The sequence below is a fragment of the Taudactylus pleione genome, unplaced genomic scaffold, assembly GCF_031769625.1.
Source record: "Taudactylus pleione unplaced genomic scaffold, aTauple2 ptg000556l, whole genome shotgun sequence".
Taxonomy (NCBI): Eukaryota; Metazoa; Chordata; class Amphibia; order Anura; family Myobatrachidae; genus Taudactylus; species Taudactylus pleione.
Window position 1 is genome coordinate 17457589 of NW_028284958.1, and position 17703 is coordinate 17475291.

Consider the following 17703-nt stretch of genomic DNA (forward strand, 5'->3'; position numbering starts at 1 on the left):
TCTAACCATTCTGAGATTGTCATTCGTCCCGCCGATAAAGGCGGGGCAATTGTGATACAAGATATTGCAATGTACAAAGCTGAAATTGATAGACAGCTGTCAGATGTGTCTATATATCGATTGTTGCCTGGTGATCCTACTGTATGTTTTTCTAAAGAAATTGAGACATTATTATCCAATGCTGTCTCTGAGGGAATTATTTCTGAGGCATTAAAATCGGCCTTGATTCAGAAGCATCCTGTGGTGCCTGTGTTGTACACACTTCCCAAGGTACATAAGAGTGAGACTTGCCCGCCTGATCGTCCCATTATAGCTCCAGAGGCTCATTGTTTCAATCTATCTCTACTTATTTAGATGCACTTTTTCAACCGTGCATTAAAGCCAGTCCTGGGTATATTCTTGACACCACGGCCTTTCTGAATCTATTAAGGGGTATCGTTGATATACCAGATAATTCTTTCTTATGTAGCTTGGACATCTCCAACTTGTACACTATTATTCCTAACTCTGATGGTCTAGCAGCGGTGAGATCACTTATCAGTGGGAATGCTTTATACAGTGGACCTGACATCTCACTGATATTGGATCTCCTTGAAATTACTCTGACCCATAATTATTTTCTTTATAACGGCAGGTTTTATCTACAGGTATCTGGCTGTGCGATGGGGTCCAATGTGGCCCCATCATACGCCAATGCCTTCATGTTGATAGCTGAGAAAGATATTTTCTTTAGTGATAGTGCCATTTCTACCAATATTGTGGCATACTGCCGCTATATTGATGATTTATTTTTAATTTTGTCCGGGTCCAAACAACATTTTGAGGAATTTATGAGTACACACAATGCGTCTGCCAGTCCTATTAAGTTTACCTACCATATTAATGAGTTTAAGGTTAATTATTTGGATGTACAGGTGTCCTTGCGTGATGGTGTATTAAAAACATCTTTATTTCAAAAAGCCTCTGATCGTAATACATTCTTTCATGCCAGTAGTGATCACCCTAAATCATGCAAATACAGGTTACCATTTTCCCAATCCTTACGGGCCAAACGCATTTGCAGCGAGGCAGAGGAGGCTGAAAGGCACATTGATAAAATGATGCAGGATTTTTTTTTTTTGGCTCGTGGTTATGTTTATGAATCATTGGTCAAGTCCAAACAAAGGGCTATGGCCATTCCATATACCTTGGGTTAACCATTTTAATCCATTTAGTAACAGGATTAATAGCGTGTCCAAGAAACTCTGGCCTATCGTTCAATCTGATGACAATCTGGTTTTGCAAGAGACCAGTGTTATGTCTTGTTATACCAGAGGACATAGTATTAGGGATCGTGTCATGCGTGCTGATATTTCCGAGCCAAATGTCAGTTCTAGTAGTGTTTCGAATTTTTTATCATTGCAAATGGGCTGCTACAGATGCTTAAATTGCCTGACTTGCAGGTATATGCAAACCGGCAAATACTTTAGTCATCCACACAGTGGAGCCAAAATCTATCAGTGAAGCAAGCCATCATTAGGCTGAAAAAAAAACAAACAAACCCATCAGAGAGATAGCAAAAACATTAGGTGTGGCCAAATCAACTGTTTGGAACATCCTTAAAAAGAAAGAACGCACCGGAGAGCTCAGCAACACCAAAAGACCGGAAGACCACGGAAAACAACTGTGGTGGATGACAGAAGAATTATTTCCCTGGTAAAGAAAAACCCCTTCACAACAGTTGGCCAAATCAAGAACACTCTCCAGGAGGTAGGTGTATATGTGTCAAAGTCACCAATCAAGAGAAGACTTCACAAGAGTGAATATAGAGGGTTCCCCACAAGATGTAAACCATTGGTGAGCCTCAAAAACAGGAAGACCAGATTAGAGTTTGCCAAACAACATCTAAAAAAGCCATTACAGTTCTGGAACAACATCCTATGGACAGATGAGACAAAGATATACTTGTACCATATGGAGAAGGAAAGGAACTGCTCATGATCCAAAACATACCACCTCATCAGTGAAGCATGGTGGTGGTAGTGTCATGGCGTGGGCATGTATGACTGCCAATGGAATTGGTTCCCTTGTATTTATTGATGACGTGACTGCTGACAAAAGCAGCAGAATGAATTCTGAAGTGTTTCAGGCAATATTATATGCTCATATTCAGTCAAACGCTTCAGAACTCATTGGACGGCGCTTCACAGTGCAGATTGACAATGACCCGAAGCATACTGCAAAAGCAACCAAAGAGTTTTTTAAGGCTAAAAAGTGGAATGTTATGCAATGGCCAAGTCAATCCCCTGACCTGAATCCGATTGAGCATGCATTTCACTTGATGAAGACAAAACTGAAGGAAAAATACCCCAAGAACAAGCAGGAACTGAAGACATTTGCAGTAGAGGCCTGGCAGAGCATCACCAGGGATGAAACCCAGCGTCTGGTGATGTCTATGCGTTCCAGACTTCAGGCTGTAATTGCCTGCAAAGGATTTGCAACAAAGTATTAAAAAGTGAAAGTTAGATTTAGGATTGTTTAGTTTGTCCCGTTACTTTTGGCCCCTTAAAAAGTGGGAGGCACATATAGAAACCGTTGTAATTCCTACACCGTTCACCAGATTTGGATGTAATTAGCCTCAAATTAAATCTGAAAGTCTGCAGTAAAAGCACATCTTGTTTGTTTCATTTCAAAGCCATTGTGGTGGTGAATAGAGGGCAAAATCTGAAAATTCTGTCAGTGTCCCAATATTTATGCACCGTACTCTTTATACCTGACGAGGCGGGTTCCTGTGAGATGGAAAGGTCAGTGTGACATTCTACATAGCGTCCAGAGGCTTCTGGTCGCTCACAGGTAAGCATACTTACCCCACTAATACCTCGGAAGCTGCCCCTGTCAATGCAACCTGACATTGCACAACCGTTGTTCTCCCTTCCGCACCCTAGCTGCTGTCCTAGCAGACATTTGCCCTTTTATGATACCTGTTCATGTCAGTTGGCTCTACACCTTTGAGCTTTCCTAGCGTGTGAGTTCATAATTCCAGTATTGAGATTAGCGACACTATTTGACTACAATCTGTTGGGGTTTGCTACATTCTGGTCTGAGGTGCATCTATGGGCTAGTGCACGGGTTTACATTAAAGTGTGATAGTCACAGAGGTTGGTTGTTTTTCCCAGGCGAAGTGGAGGCTGCCCTTCGATTGGGCTTGCTGAAGGGTTCCAATGACTGTTTTATCCCTCTGTTTGCAGAATGGGTTGTCCGGCTGTCTGATCCTCTGTAAGGAGTTGTAGTCTCAGTCCTCTCGATGGCGCCTCTGCCCATGCCTGTGGGATCTCCACTTGTTGGAGACTTCTACGATCTAACCATTTCACTGGTTAAAAACCCCCTCATTAGTTGGACCTCAAAAATGGTCCTGGACGACAGTTCGGTTCTTGGCTTTTGCCTTCATGTATACTCTTTATTAGAGTCAGCTCTGGTTCTGTATAATTATACATAAAACTTTATAATTGTTTTTGCCCAGCAGTGCTGACACTCTCACTGTCAGTGACTGTTGCATATTCCTGTGTTAAACTATGGTACGGTTTTCTCAAGTGTTGTTCATGTGTTGCTTCCCTTCTCCTATGGCTTCTTGTTGTGGCTCTCTGCTGAACTTACGGTGTCCTGACGATTCTCGTCTGCTGTTATCCAATAGATAGCTGTTTTTCCTGTGCCATTCTACTTACTCTGTATGTTGTGGAATTTCTGTGGCTGTTAAGTGAGGAGTTCTGACAGCCCCACAGTGCACCGGCTCTCTCAGGCACAATTTCTAAACTGGGGCTGAAGGGGCATAGAGGGGAAGGAGCCAGTCACACTTCTGAATTATTTCAAGTGCCAGGCTCTGATCTACCACCATCTATACCTCAGTGTCTTGAGCTCCAATGTCCCCTAGTGGATGAAGGAGAAAACAGGATTTTGGTACTTACGGGTAAATCCATTTCTCCGATTCCACAGGGGACACTGGACGCCCGTCCAGCGATGCATACCTGCCGCTTTGTTTGTTTCAGTATATGGTTGTGGGACTGCGTGTGTTCCCTGCAGTGGGTTCCTTTGTTCTCTTCAGTCGGTCTTGTTCCGGTCTTTGGACTTCTCCTTCTCCTCGTTTTCCTGTTGTCCTCCGTCTCCTCTTGGGCTCAGTTTCTTAAACTGGGGCTGATGGGGCATAGAGGGGGAGGAGACAGTCACACTTCTAGATTATTTAAAGTGCCAAGCTCTACTCTACCACCGTTTATACCCCAGTGTCTTGAGCTCCAGTGTCCCCTGTGGATTCGGAGAAATGGATTTACCGGTAAGTACCGAAATCTTTTTAAATCAGTTGTGCATGAATGTACAGACCCCTGTCATTATTAGGAAGTGCTAAGAAAGCAATTAAGCATTTTATCAGTACACCTTCAGTAAATAAGCTAGGTTGGTACACACAATAATCAGGCCAATCATCCAATCAGCTGTTGGTCCGATTGATGCACAGTACATGGCACCCTGGACCGATGATCATTAACAAATCAGTCGATTAGCTTCCAAAATCAGGATTACTGCACAGCGTACATCATTGGTTAGAGGGTGTCTAAAACATTGACTGAGTGACTTCATGTCAATCATCCAGTGTTTTTAATGCCCTTGTGGCACTTGTAGCGCCGGTCACTGACGTGGAGAAGGAACACTTGGCAGTTCCTTTCCTCTGGTGCTGCCAGTCGCTGCTCCTCCATGTTTGTTATGAGTTGAGAAAGAAGTTGGATATGATGTCACAGCTCAATGTCACAATCCTACTGAGAAGTCCCAGGGCGAGGGGGGAGAAGTGCCACAAGTGTATTTCCAGAGATAGGGATGTCACTGAATGTTAGTGGTACATATAATGTGATCATTGGCTTGCCTAACAGTAATTATGACTATTTCTGTATCTCTCTTCACTTGACCTGCAAAACATTGGCATCTTTCTTTTTTGTTAGCAGCACATCCAGAGAAGCAAAATGACATGTCGCCATATTCTGTCCCTATATCGCGTATGCCCAATGCCAAAACGTAAGTATGGTGCACATCTCTGTTCTATGGCTAAACATATTAGGGAGGGTGAAATGGAATATACGACCATCGGGCACAGTGAACCCAGTTTGCTTCTCCTTTTGTGGTTTTCCATCTTCTGTATTGCACATACATAATTGTATATCTTCAATGCACATCTATTTGCATGAATTTGCAGTAGCTCCTCTTTGTAGAGCCCAGCTGATACAGGTATTTCTGTACATATGATGCATAATTAGAATATTTATTATTTATATTTGGACAGGGTTGAGTCAATGGACTTTACTCCTAGTGCTCCCAAGAAGAAGAATGTAAGTTTAGTGTTAAGTATAAATTATTTTATTTTTATTCTGGCATTTAATCAAACCTTTCCACATGAAAGAATATAGGGATAAACATAATGGAGTGCGGAGAGTTAGGGGAGAAAGAAAGCAATTGGCTGAGTCAGGGGGGAAACCATCCTCCATTCCGTCATGGACAATTGATTTTCATTTTTTCTATTAATTGCTTTGATTGTTATGTAAACCAATATACAAGTAATATTTATTCATTGCAATGTCTCCAGTTTACTATAGCTGGGCCAACTAGATTGTCCATGATAAGTCCACCTCAAGATGGGCGTATGGGTAAGCTAATACAATTTGTTGTTATTAGTATCTCTCTCTCTTTATTATACGTGTGTGTGTTTGTGTGTGTGTGTGTGTGTGTAATTATTTGTATATACCAGCCATGGCCAAAAGTTTTGAGAATTATTATTTTTATTATCAGTTATTTATATAGCGCACACATATTCCGCAGCGCTTTACAGAGAATATCTTACCATTCACATCAGTCCCTGCCCCAGTGGAGCTTACAATCTATATTCCCTACCACATGCACACGCACATACACACTATGGTAAATTTTTGTGGGGAGAAAATTAACCTACCAGTATATTTTTGGCGTGTGGGAGGAAACCGGAGTACCCGGAGGAAACCCACGCAAGCACAGGGAGAATATACAAACTCCACACATGGTGGGAATCGAACCCATGACCTCAGTGCTGTGAGGCAGTAACTCTAACCATTACACTGTCTGTGCTGCCCCAGAATGATACGAGTATTTGTTTGCACAAAGTTTGCTGTTCAGTGTTTTTAGACCTTTTTGTCAGATGTTACTGTGGTATACTGAAGTAAAATTACAGGCATTTCATAAGTGTCAAAGGCTTTTATTGACAATTACATTAAGTTTATGCAAAGAGTTAATATTTGCAGTGTTGACCCTTGTTTTTCAAGGCCTCTGTAACTCGCCCTGGCATGCTGTCAATCAACTTTTGGGCCACATACTGACTGATGGCCGCCCATTCTTGAATAATCAATGCTTGGAGTTTGTCAGAATTTGTGGGGTTTTGTTTGTCCACCCGCCTCTTGAGGATTAACCACAAATTGTCAATAGGGTTAAGGTCTGGGGAGTTTTCTGGCCATGGACCCAAAATTACGATGTTTTGTTCCCCGAGCCTCTTAGTTATCACTTTTGCCTTATGGCAAGGTGCTCCATCATGCTGGAAAAGGCATTGTTCCTCACCAAACTGTTCTTGGAGGATGTTTTGGTAACAAGAGAAGTGGCTTCTTTTCTGCCCTTCTTGACACCAGGCCATCCTCCAAAAGTCTTCGACTCACTGTGTGTGAAGATGCACTCACACCTACCTGCTGCCATTCCTGAGCAAGCTATGCACTGGTGGTGCCCCGATCCCGCAGCTGAATCAACTTTAGGAGATGGTCCTGGCGCTTGCTGGACATTCTTGGGCGCACTGAACTATTGAACCTCTCTCCTTGAACTATTGAACCTCTCTCCTTGAAGTTTTTGATGATCCGATAAATGGTTGATTTAGGTGCAATCTTACTAGCAGCAATATCCTTGCCTTGCTTGTGAAGCCCTTTTTGTACAAATTACCTATAGTATGCACACCTCCGACCCTCCATATTGTAAAGGGGTATGTTGTCTGTCCTTCTTGAAAATCCAGATTACGCAATAATGGGAGATGCATTGATTTGTGCACATTGAGTCGTTGTCTGTGACGCAAAATATGCCACAAACGTCTAGTTGTCATGAGCAGAGTGTTATCTCGGATTTCTATTGGTACTTCCTGGTCATGTATGTGTAAGAAATACTTTAAATCCATAGTGGGGAGGAATTGGGACTCTATTGATGTATTGGTGTAAACCACCCTGTCATGCAACCAATCTGTCAACATCCTCAGCAGTGATGAGTGATTGTAATCAAGGACATTCGGGAAGTTTATCCCCCCGTTTGCTTTGGGTTGATATAGCTTCCTTAAGCTCTACCATTCTGCCATATAAGAGACCTAAATAATTTATTAATAAATTGAATGTCTTTTGATTTGAGTAAAATAGGTAGAGAAGGCGAGGGAACGTCATCATTTTTATTAGAGACTCTCTCCCCAAGTATGAGAGAGTTAGATGTTGCCAACTCTGAAGCTCCTCTATAATATTTCGAATTGTGTGAGTGACGTTTTTTTCATATAAAAGAGCAGGGTTTTTTGGTATTTGAATGCCCAGATAATCTAAATGTGAAGAGGCCCAGGAAAATGAAAATGAGGAACCCCATGACGGGATGTGCAGGGTGGGATGTAGTAACATCACTGGATTTATTTTCATTAATTTTAAACCCCAAAATATCGCCAAACTGTTCAATCTTATGTATAATTCTCATCAAGGTAAATTGAGGATCAGCAATGTATAACAGAATATAATCTGCGTAAACTGTGAGTTTGATATTATGTGTGCCTATCTTAACCCCACGAAATTCTGGCCACTGCTGGAGGATACGAAGGAGAGGATCTATTGCAAGATTGAATAATAGGGGTGAAAGTGGGCAGCCTTGACGCGTACCTCGACCCAATTTTATTGGCGAACCACATAATCCATTTACTAATAATGAGGTAGTGGGTGAATCATATAAAAACTGAGTCAATCTTATGAAATCAGGGGTAAATTGTCTTCGAGAAAGGATTTCAAATAAGTATGGCCACAGGACCGTATTGAACGCCTTGTGAGTGTCAAGGCAGAGAAGCATGTTTTGAGCATTAGGTAAATTACTGGACGCCATAATAGCAGCTAAAGCAGCACGAATACCCTTCACTGAATGTCTGCCGGTGTTCGGTTAGCAATGACGGTAAGATGTTTTGTAAATGTGTGGCCATTATTTTTGTTAGGATTTTTAGGTCCACATTCAACAAAGAGATAGGGCGGTATGAACCTAGTAAAAGAGGATCTTTCTCCGGTTTAGGTAAAAGAATGGCATGTACAGAAGAGAAGGGCAGTTAGGTGGATATGTCTGTATAGATCCAATAATAGCGGGGAGATATTCTCCTGGAGAATTTTATAATATTCCCCGGAATAACCATCCGGCCCAGGAGCTTTCTTTGTTGGCATTGCTTTTATGGTATCTGAGTTCTTGTTCAGTGATATCAGCGTCCAAAGTCTCCTTTTGATCATGTTGAAGCACAGGATGGCGCACCTCATCTAACAACAATTTCTGCTGTTCCGTGTCAATGGTTTGCGGGGAGTAAAGGGTAGAATAATACTCATTGAATAAAGAAAGGATATTCTGTGAATCAGTGACAAGGGATTTAGTTGTGGGGTTAAGTATTGCTTTGATGTGATTTCTAGGTTTCCTTGATTTAGCTATCTTAGCTAGCTTTATTCCCCCACCTGTAATATTTGTGTTTAGAGATCTCTATGTTCTGTTTAGACTGGGTGAGAAGAAAATCTTCCAGAAATTGTCGAGCTTGTTTATATTGGCTTAATTTATCTGGGGAGGGATCTGTGGTATATTCATTAAATGCTTGATGCATCGTTGCGGTCAGTGAGTGCCTATTAGCTGACATGTCTCTTTTGCGCTTGGCCATATAGCTAATGATATGTCCCCGTAATACAACTTTAGATGTCTCCCACATTAAGCTACGATTGTCCCAGTGCTCAATGTTGTCATCCACAAAATTGGACCACTTTGACTTTAAATATGCTTTAAAATCCTCTGATGAAGTCATGTTTACTGGAAAACGCCCAATATTATCTCGATAGTGATAACAGGGAAAGGCTAAAGTTATTGATATTAAGGCGGCGTGGTCTGAAATTACAATATTCTCCAGATTTGCTTTTTCTAGTCTAGCCATCAGAACGTCGGACAGCAAAATATAATCAATTCGGGACAAGGAGCCATGTGCTGCTGATAAATGGGTATATGAATGATCTGTAGGATTTAGCAGCCGCCAAGGATCTATCAAGTTTAGTGTATTTAGTAGAGATGGAAGTATTTTCCATGTGGCTGTATCTTGTCTAAGGGGTGGGGGGGCCTTATCAATATGTGGGTCCAGTATTACATTATAGTCTCCACCCATAATCAAGGGATAATTATCTTTTTTTTGCAATAGTTTGGTTAAGTGGTAAAAAAAAGGCGAGGGAGCCTGAATTTGGTGCATATATATTTATCAAAGTAAACTTAGAGTGTCTAATTTCAATATCTAGTATTATAAACCTCCCATGTTTATCTATAATTTGATTCAAGATATTATATGGTAAGTCATGTTTGAACAAAATAGCGACACCTCTGGATTTATAGTGATGGCAAGCTGTGATACATGTACCTATCCACGGAGCTCGGAGGACAGCCTCATCCCCCAACTGCCAGTGTGTTTCCTGTAGAAACATTATGTCTGGATGTTGTTTTTTAAGGTGTGTTATGACCCTCTTACGTTTTATAGGTGAATTTAATCCCCCAATGTTCCATGAGAAAATTTTTATCCCACTGGGCAATGGGTTGACAACTCATCTATTCAAAATCTAGTGTCTACGTTTCCAGTCGACATTTACATTATGGATTATTTTAATTTCCCAAAATATATCTGCCACGTGGGGGAGGTCCAATATTACTTCGGTGCATGTAGGCCCCTGGGCAATCGCCAGTCGGATATAAACATAAAACGTCAAATATTTCACATAACTGACAGAATACAAATACAACAAAACCACATGTGATTCCCTGCTTCACTTTTCTCCACTTTTCATTTTTCCAACCAACAAAAAAAATGAAGAGGTGCAGCCTGGGGTCGACTGCACTTATCCAGACTATCCACCAAAACAACAATAACATGGATTTCAGTTTCACCCTAAGAGGGTAGGGGTATCTAATCTTATAAACCGATATATAACCCTTCACAATATTAATTTTCGTAATACAACCCAAAGAAAATTAAAATATTTAGACTATAATATTTTGAGTTATTTTGAGATGTTTCTTTAAGTGTAGAATATTTTTACAATGATAAAGTATTGTGGTGAGAGGGGTTGTCTCTCACCTGAATTGCCCATATTCCTGTGGGATCAGCTCCCTCCAAGGGAGGCTAGAGTGAAGCCTGTGCAGTTTGTAGCAGCAAGGGAGATTTGGAACTCCGGGTTTTCACAGTTACACAGGCCCAGCTGCAGCTCATCACTGAGAGACAGAAAGGGTTTAAAACTCTCATACACCCACTGCTCTGGGCACTGATATCGGCCAGCGGCCAGTTAGTAGGCCAAAGTTTCTTTAGTGCCAGGGACTGATTGGCTGTGCTAGAAGAGCATGGCAGATTGTGGCTGCAGGCCATTGAAGCAGACTGACCATTAAGCACTGGTAGTGCTAGAATTTTTTACTTTCATTTGTTTATTTGTGTTATGTACCTGTGTGTCCAGGCCTAAGCCTTTGTATGTTAAAGTGCAGTGTCTGCTGCCATTAAAGACACTGCTTTACCGAATACCTGCCTGGCGTGAGTCCTTATTTCTACACCCTGTGTTACAGTATAAAGTGGGTGAAACTGTACATTTTAAAAGCAGCTTGGGTGTGTTTAGTAAATGATCATTAAAATTCTGAAATCTCCTGTATGAATAAGTCTGGTACTTATAATTTACCATTTCTTGGTTATTTATGGTACACAAAATTGACCCATACTGCTACATTCTGCTTGGAAATACCACTCTGCCATGCCCTATAGAACTGCAGTATGGGGCATATTCAATTAGCCGCGGGAGTTCACCCCGCGGCTAATTGTCGTGCTGATCTGATTCAATTAGGGGGGATTCCCCGCGTGTGTGTCCCCGCAGTCGGACTTTACCACACACCTCATGGAGGTGCAAGGTAAAATCCACGTACAAGCGGCCTATTCGGCCTCACGCGCGAGGGACAAAAACACCGATTCCGCCGTTTTCACGGAATCAGTGTGTTTATGCCCGCGAGTCCCGATCTGGCGACGCAGGGAAAAAGCTAATTAATTGAACAGCTATTCCCCGCGCCGCGGGACTTTGGGCCCGCAGCTAGTCGCGGGGGAACATCCCCGCGGCTAGTTGAATATGCCCTTATGATTCCATATGGTATCCTATGGCCTAGTCTAGTAACGATGGCTGAGGATACAATATGTGCTATGGGCCTGATTCAAAGTTGTATGCAGCTGCTATAGGGAAAATAGGCAAATGTTGCTAATGCCAGGAGATGTATTGAGACGCCCACAGGCGATTTAGCAGATTCATGTGGCTGCGTACAAAGACGCAGCATTGGGTGCAGATTCTTCAATAGTCGGCCTCCTGAGTATACCTGTGGTCACACAGAATGGCCACGTGTACTGAGACATCGGAGCCATGTTTTCTGCGTACAGGATTGCAGAGGTAGCCTGTAACACGCCTGCGTTTTTGCTGCCACTCCCCTGTTACCTCCCTGAAACACACCCGGACTGTCAATCACTTTGCGAATAACTCCTTACTGGGATCGACATCAGTAATCTACCTTGTCTCGTGCACAGTCTGGCTTAGACGCATGCGCAGTTTACCGATAATCGCTCATCTCCATAAAAATCGGCATTGCGTGCTACTCTGACTCAGGCCCTATGAGCAGTATTCTTGCAGTACATTAATCTGGCAAGTGGCTATAAGAATACATTCTGTACCCATGTAACTGCCCAGTGCCCACGTCTTTCTGTCTGAATCACATGTAGTTCTAACAGAACATAGCGCCAGGCTATGTACGTACTTCTGGTATTCCTCTGGCACTAAGTGCACATCAGGGAAATATGAGCCTGGATGCAGCTGGCGATTAGGTTTTAGAACATTTGTAAAACTGTAGTTGCAGAAAGAGCGAGTGAGTTCCATTGCTCAGCAAAGGCTTATCATCAATTCATTATTCCATCCCACCTACAGCTAATATCAGTGGTTACCTGAAGCCAAGCATTAGATGGCAGCACATCTCTCAGCGCTGGATGACTAAAGTTTACCCAATAAGCAGAAGATATTTATTAATTGGAACTGTATGCCAGTGGCGTAACTAGGGTCTTTAGCACACAGGGCAAGATGAAAAAATGCCGCCCCCCTCCCCCCAATGAAAAAGTGGGCATGGCCACATGCCACAAGGGCCGTGGCCACTGAAAAATGGGGGCGTGTCAACATGACGCCACCGTTTCTCGTCACTCTGGGAACATTACTTTCCATTCCATATGCACCTTAATGCCGTCAGTAGTAGTGCCCTTTATGCAGTGCCCCCAGTTGTAGTGCCCCTAATGCAATGCCCCCAGTAGTTTTGCTCCTTATGCAATGCCCACTGTTGCAGTGCCCACTGTAGTAGTGCCCCTTATACAGTGCACACATTAGTAGTGCCCCCAGTAGTAGTTTCATTTATTCAGTGCTCCCAGTAGTAGTGCCCTTTATGCAGTGCCCCCAGTAGTAGTGCCCCTTACACATAAAACACACAGACACACAGAACACAAAACTATACTTACCCGATTCCCCTCTCCTGCGCCCACTGCTGTCCACTCCTCCCGCTCGGCACTCGACTCTCCCTTCACCCACTGTGGGAGCTGGAAGACGGAACTCATAAGTGAGCTCCAGCCTGGCGCCGGCCCAGTGTACAGTAACCAATAACAATCTGACTCTTATTGGCTGCTAAAACAAACACACCGCTCCTGGGTAGTACACTCACTGTAAATGAATGTACTACCCGGCAGCAGTGTGTTTGTTTTCCTGTGTAGTGCCACGGACTGCACTGACCTGGGCCCAGGGCACGTGCCCAGCTCAATCCTCCCTAGTTACCCCACTGCTGTAGGCAGCTTACCGTGCACTGTCACCTACAGCATAGCTGTAGGGAAAGTGAGCACAAGCATCATGTCTCCATTGCATATAGCTGTATTTATCACTTTTCCTGTAATGTCAGGTGTCATCTGCATTCTAAGCTGACATTTGATAATTTATCCATTTTTTCAGAAGTTTAGTAAGTAAACCTCATATACAGGAGTTATACCATAAAACATATACGGCCTGATTCTGAGGCACATTGAAAACGGCAATGAGTGTAGAAGATTACAGCAGCAGCTAATGCGAATATCTGCTACCAGTGGGAAGCTGCACTACCCGCTGTTTGTCCATCCACAGTTGCAGCTATCATCATTAGTATCGGCACTTGCACCTGACCCAAGAGATCCATCAGGAACGTGCCCCTCAGAATAGCACGGAACTGTAGCTACACACCCATGACACCCCCACAAGACAGATCTCATGCTCGCGACCACAATGCTGCCGCCCAGTCATGCCTATTTCAGGGACCGGCCAGTATCCGCCCGACACAAACTCACCCAGAAATATGCATAGAAGCTACTGCGCAGTTTGCCAAAGCTGGTTATTTGCTGCCGTGTACAGAGTTGTGTCTAGCTTGGATTGCTTGCAATACTCAGTAACATGCTTTGGAGCTCAGATATAGGAATGTATGTATTTGCACCCCATGCATTGCAGAATGGTTACTTGCTCTATCTTACTCTATTCCCAAATCTGAATCAGGCCCTTAGCACATAACACACTGTTCTGCAGGGAAGCTGTGAGATGTGCTAGTGAATGAGCTTTGAACTGCTTAGTTTTTAAACAATGAAAAACTACAAGGTTTTGTCTATGCTTTAGTTTTGTTTTTCCCACTCCTGGGTGTAAAAGCTCTTACATATTATATACAAGTCATTTGTATTTGTGACACTTTCACTTTACAGGTCATGTTCCCTACAGAAGTAATACAACAGGATCATTAAGGTAAACACATACAAATAGAGAAATGGAAACTAATATGTTAATATCTGTAATGAGTAAAAAAATATTTTTAGATTACCTTAAGGTGAGTTCAGTGATTACAATGTGGCGATATAAATCTGTGATATACCCTCACAGTGAGACATGGTATTGATCGGGAAATGCTCTTTTCTAGATCCGATGACAATGGATTTAGATGCATCCAGTGTCGGACTGGGGCATGAAGGGCCCACCGGGAAAATTCAGTCGTAGGGGCCCATGCTTAAGGGGTGTGGCCAGCCACCACAGACACTTGACTATCCATTAATCAAATCTTGATGTACAGTAGTTTCTATAGAAGGAAACCAAGCCCCCATGTTGATCAGTTGTTCTGCTCCTCCAGGTAATTGACCGTCTAGATAACAATCTATAATTTGAGGTCTGGAACCTGACACCTAGAAGAGGAGGGTGGGCCCACAGGCAGTGGGGACCTCTGGGGATTTCCCCTGTACCCCTGTGGGCCTGTCCAACCCTGGATGCATCACTATCCCAGTTGACACACTCTGGGGTGCTATTGTGTGACAGGGAAACACTGTTGCTCTTTCACTATTGTGTCTTATAGGAGTGTTTCACAGATGCAGACTGCTCATATGGCTGGAGAATTGCAGCATTTTATAATCCTTGCCTTAACAGTCCTATAGTCACTGGCATATCTGTGTAATGTGTGCAGGGTGTCATGTGTTGTTTTCTCTTTTCACAATGCGCCTTTTATATACATTCACACTGGACTTGTGACTTACAACAGCCAAAGTATACTCAGGCATGCTGCACACCTGTTGATGTGTGAACTGCAGCCTTGATGGCCAAACACTAATGATTTCATTATTTTATTTTAAATGTACTATGAAGACTATTAGCCATATTCAATTAGAGTCGAAAAGTCCGCTGCCGGACTTTTCGCCGTCATCGGAGCTTTTGATGGGGATAAAGTATCGGCACGTGGCCAAGTATCCCCGTATTCAATTTGGAATCGGTGAAAACGGAACCCGGTGGAAAGGTAAGTAGCGAAAAGTCCTGTCACTTTTGTGAAAATTGGCCTGTCACCCCCCAAAAGATGGTCTGACATTGGGATTCACTATGGGTACCCCCAAATTGCCGTGCTGAAGGTATTTGGAGTTTTTAAATGGTCTCAACAGGTTTTTTTTGCGCCTTTGAGATAGTGGTGAAGAATAGCATTTAGCTTAATTTTTTTGGGAACACAACCAGTCCCATCAAATTTGGGGTACATGAAAATGGGTGCAAGCATATATTTAAGTCCCTAAAGTGAAGTCTAAAAATTCTTCAAAAATCCACCTGCCGCAACCAAAAAACCACCTGGGGCATACTTATGGACCCCCTCCCCCTCTGAGTCTATTTCACTAGTTTTTTTTTTTTTTGCCCCCAAAACGAAACCACTTTTTTTGGGGTGTCCTATTGAATGTTTTTACATTTTTTACACAGATTACTTTTAGGGGACATTCCAAGGGGTGCAGGGTACTTTTTTTGCACCCCAAAACCCTAATTCTGCACTTTTTTTCGCCACCTATTCTATGGTGAAAAGTTATCCCCGGTTTTTGACAGACTTTTTGCACCTGCGAAAAGTCTTTGAAATTGAATATGGGGAAAAGTGAAAACGCCGAAAATTATGTCATCGGCAATAAATTATCACCGATAACGAGTTTTCGCAGCCTAATTGAATATGGCCCTATATGTGACTCAAAACTATAATTCTACCTACAATAACTTATTGAAAGTCAGTTGTAATTTACATTTATTAGAATCAGGTTGCATATGATTCACTTTTGCAAATCTTTTGCACACATAAATATTTCTTATTTTATACAGGTCGGCTGTGGGTTCCTCACAGCCCAATGTACACCGCCAGCTTTCACAGTCTATACCACAAACCGACCGCGCAAGTGTTTTGGACTTATCTAGTCAAAGAAGCACCCAGACATTCCCGCAGACACCTCTGTTTACCCCGTCACATGGTGCAAGGCGACCCATTACTATCGCCAACATTTTGCAGCGACGTCATTAAAAAACATCAGCTTTGGAAAGATAAATAGTTATTGGTCTAGAGCTGAATTTGAGTATATTTAATGCTGTTTACTTCTTCATGTGGTACAGTTATTTTTAATAAACAATGTAAAATATTTGTTTAGACTTTGTGTATATCACTGCTTGTTATACTGTTGTTGAAGAAAATTAGGAAAAGTCTTGTGTGCTATAGGCAAAGCATGACTTCCACACCTGAATACAGCTATTGCCTGCTGTGATGTGCACTGAGAAACTACAAAATTACCAAACTACAGCCGTGGCCAAAAGTTTTGAGAATGACACAAGTATTGGTTTTCACAGTTTGCTGCTTCAGTGTTTAGACCTTTTTGTCAGATGTTACTGTAGTATATTGAAGTACATTTCATAAGTGTCAAAGGCTTTTATTGACAATTACATTAAGTTTATGCAAAGAGTCAATATTTGCAGTGTTGACCCTTCTCTGCAATTCGCCCTGGCATGCTGTCCTGTCAATCAACTTCTGGGCCACATACTGACTGATGGCCGCCCATTCTTGCCTAATCAATGCTTGGAGATTGTCAGAATTTGTGGGTTTTTGTTTGTCCAGCCGCCTCTTGTGGATTAAGCACAAATTCTCAATGGGATTAAGGTCTGGGGAGTTTCCGGGCCATGGACCCAAAATTTTGATGTTTTGTTCCCCGAGCCACCTAGCTATCACTGTTGCCTTATGGCAGGGTGCTCCATCATGCTGGAAAAGGCATGTTCGTCACCAAACTGTTCTTAGATGGTTGGGAGAAGTTGCTCTTGGAGGATGATTTCTTTATTCATGGCTGTGTTGTGAGTGAGCCCAATCCCTTGGCTGAGAAGCAACCCCACACATGAATGGTCTCGGAATACTGTTGGCATAACACAGGACAAGGAGGGGTATTCAATATGAAACGTTAACTTCACTGTCGAAGTTAACGTTTCATATCGGAGTTTTTACCTGCGTTAAAGTATCGGTCGCGCTCCCGCTTATACCCGTATTCAATATAAAATTAACGAAAACGGGAAACTCCGAAGTTGGATTTGCGTAAAGTTACAAATTTTATCCTTAAAAAAATTGTAAGACCCCCCTAAAGTAGTAAGAACATGGGTGATGTGGTCGATGACGCTCCTTTACTAATTATGCACTCCCATTAAACGCCCTTTTGACCGTTTGGCACGCCTGCGTTCGGATCTCCACACCCCCGTTTTCAAGCACCTTCCCCTGTTACCACCCACAAACGGTACATTCTGTCAATCAAATTAGCAGCCCCTCGCTGTTTTGCGAGCGCACGATTTCCGAATGCAATGACTTTTTTGCGCATGCGCATTATGACCCATACGCATGCGCAGTTGTGCGAACATCGCTCAGAGTGAACGAGCGGCCGCTTACGAGCGGCTCTGAATCAGGCCCTTAATCCCAAGTGGAGGGTGGACAAACAAAAACCCACAAATTCTGACAAATTCCAAGCATTGATTAGGCAAGAATGGGCGGCCATTAGTCAGTATGTGGCCCAGAATT

General features: G+C 42.7%; 1 protein-coding gene across 2 annotated transcripts in view; it reads left to right on the forward strand.

The window, feature by feature from the left end:
• Positions 1 to 16296, forward strand: part of RNF212 (ring finger protein 212) — a 90181-nt gene extending 73885 nt beyond the window's left edge. Inside the window, exons 10-14 of one of the 2 annotated variants that reach the window (XM_088452709.1) lie at positions 4962 to 5034; positions 5300 to 5345; positions 5600 to 5660; positions 14084 to 14123; positions 15984 to 16296. In XM_088452709.1, coding sequence (XP_088308835.1) covers positions 4962 to 5034; positions 5300 to 5345; positions 5600 to 5660; positions 14084 to 14123; positions 15984 to 16179 — 416 coding nt within the window. In that variant the 3' untranslated portion in view covers positions 16180 to 16296. The remainder of the gene's footprint in view (positions 1 to 4961; positions 5035 to 5299; positions 5346 to 5599; positions 5661 to 14083; positions 14124 to 15983) is intronic. The other variant, XM_088452710.1, reaches the window with a different exon arrangement.
• The last annotated feature ends 1407 nt before the right edge of the window (positions 16297 to 17703 follow it).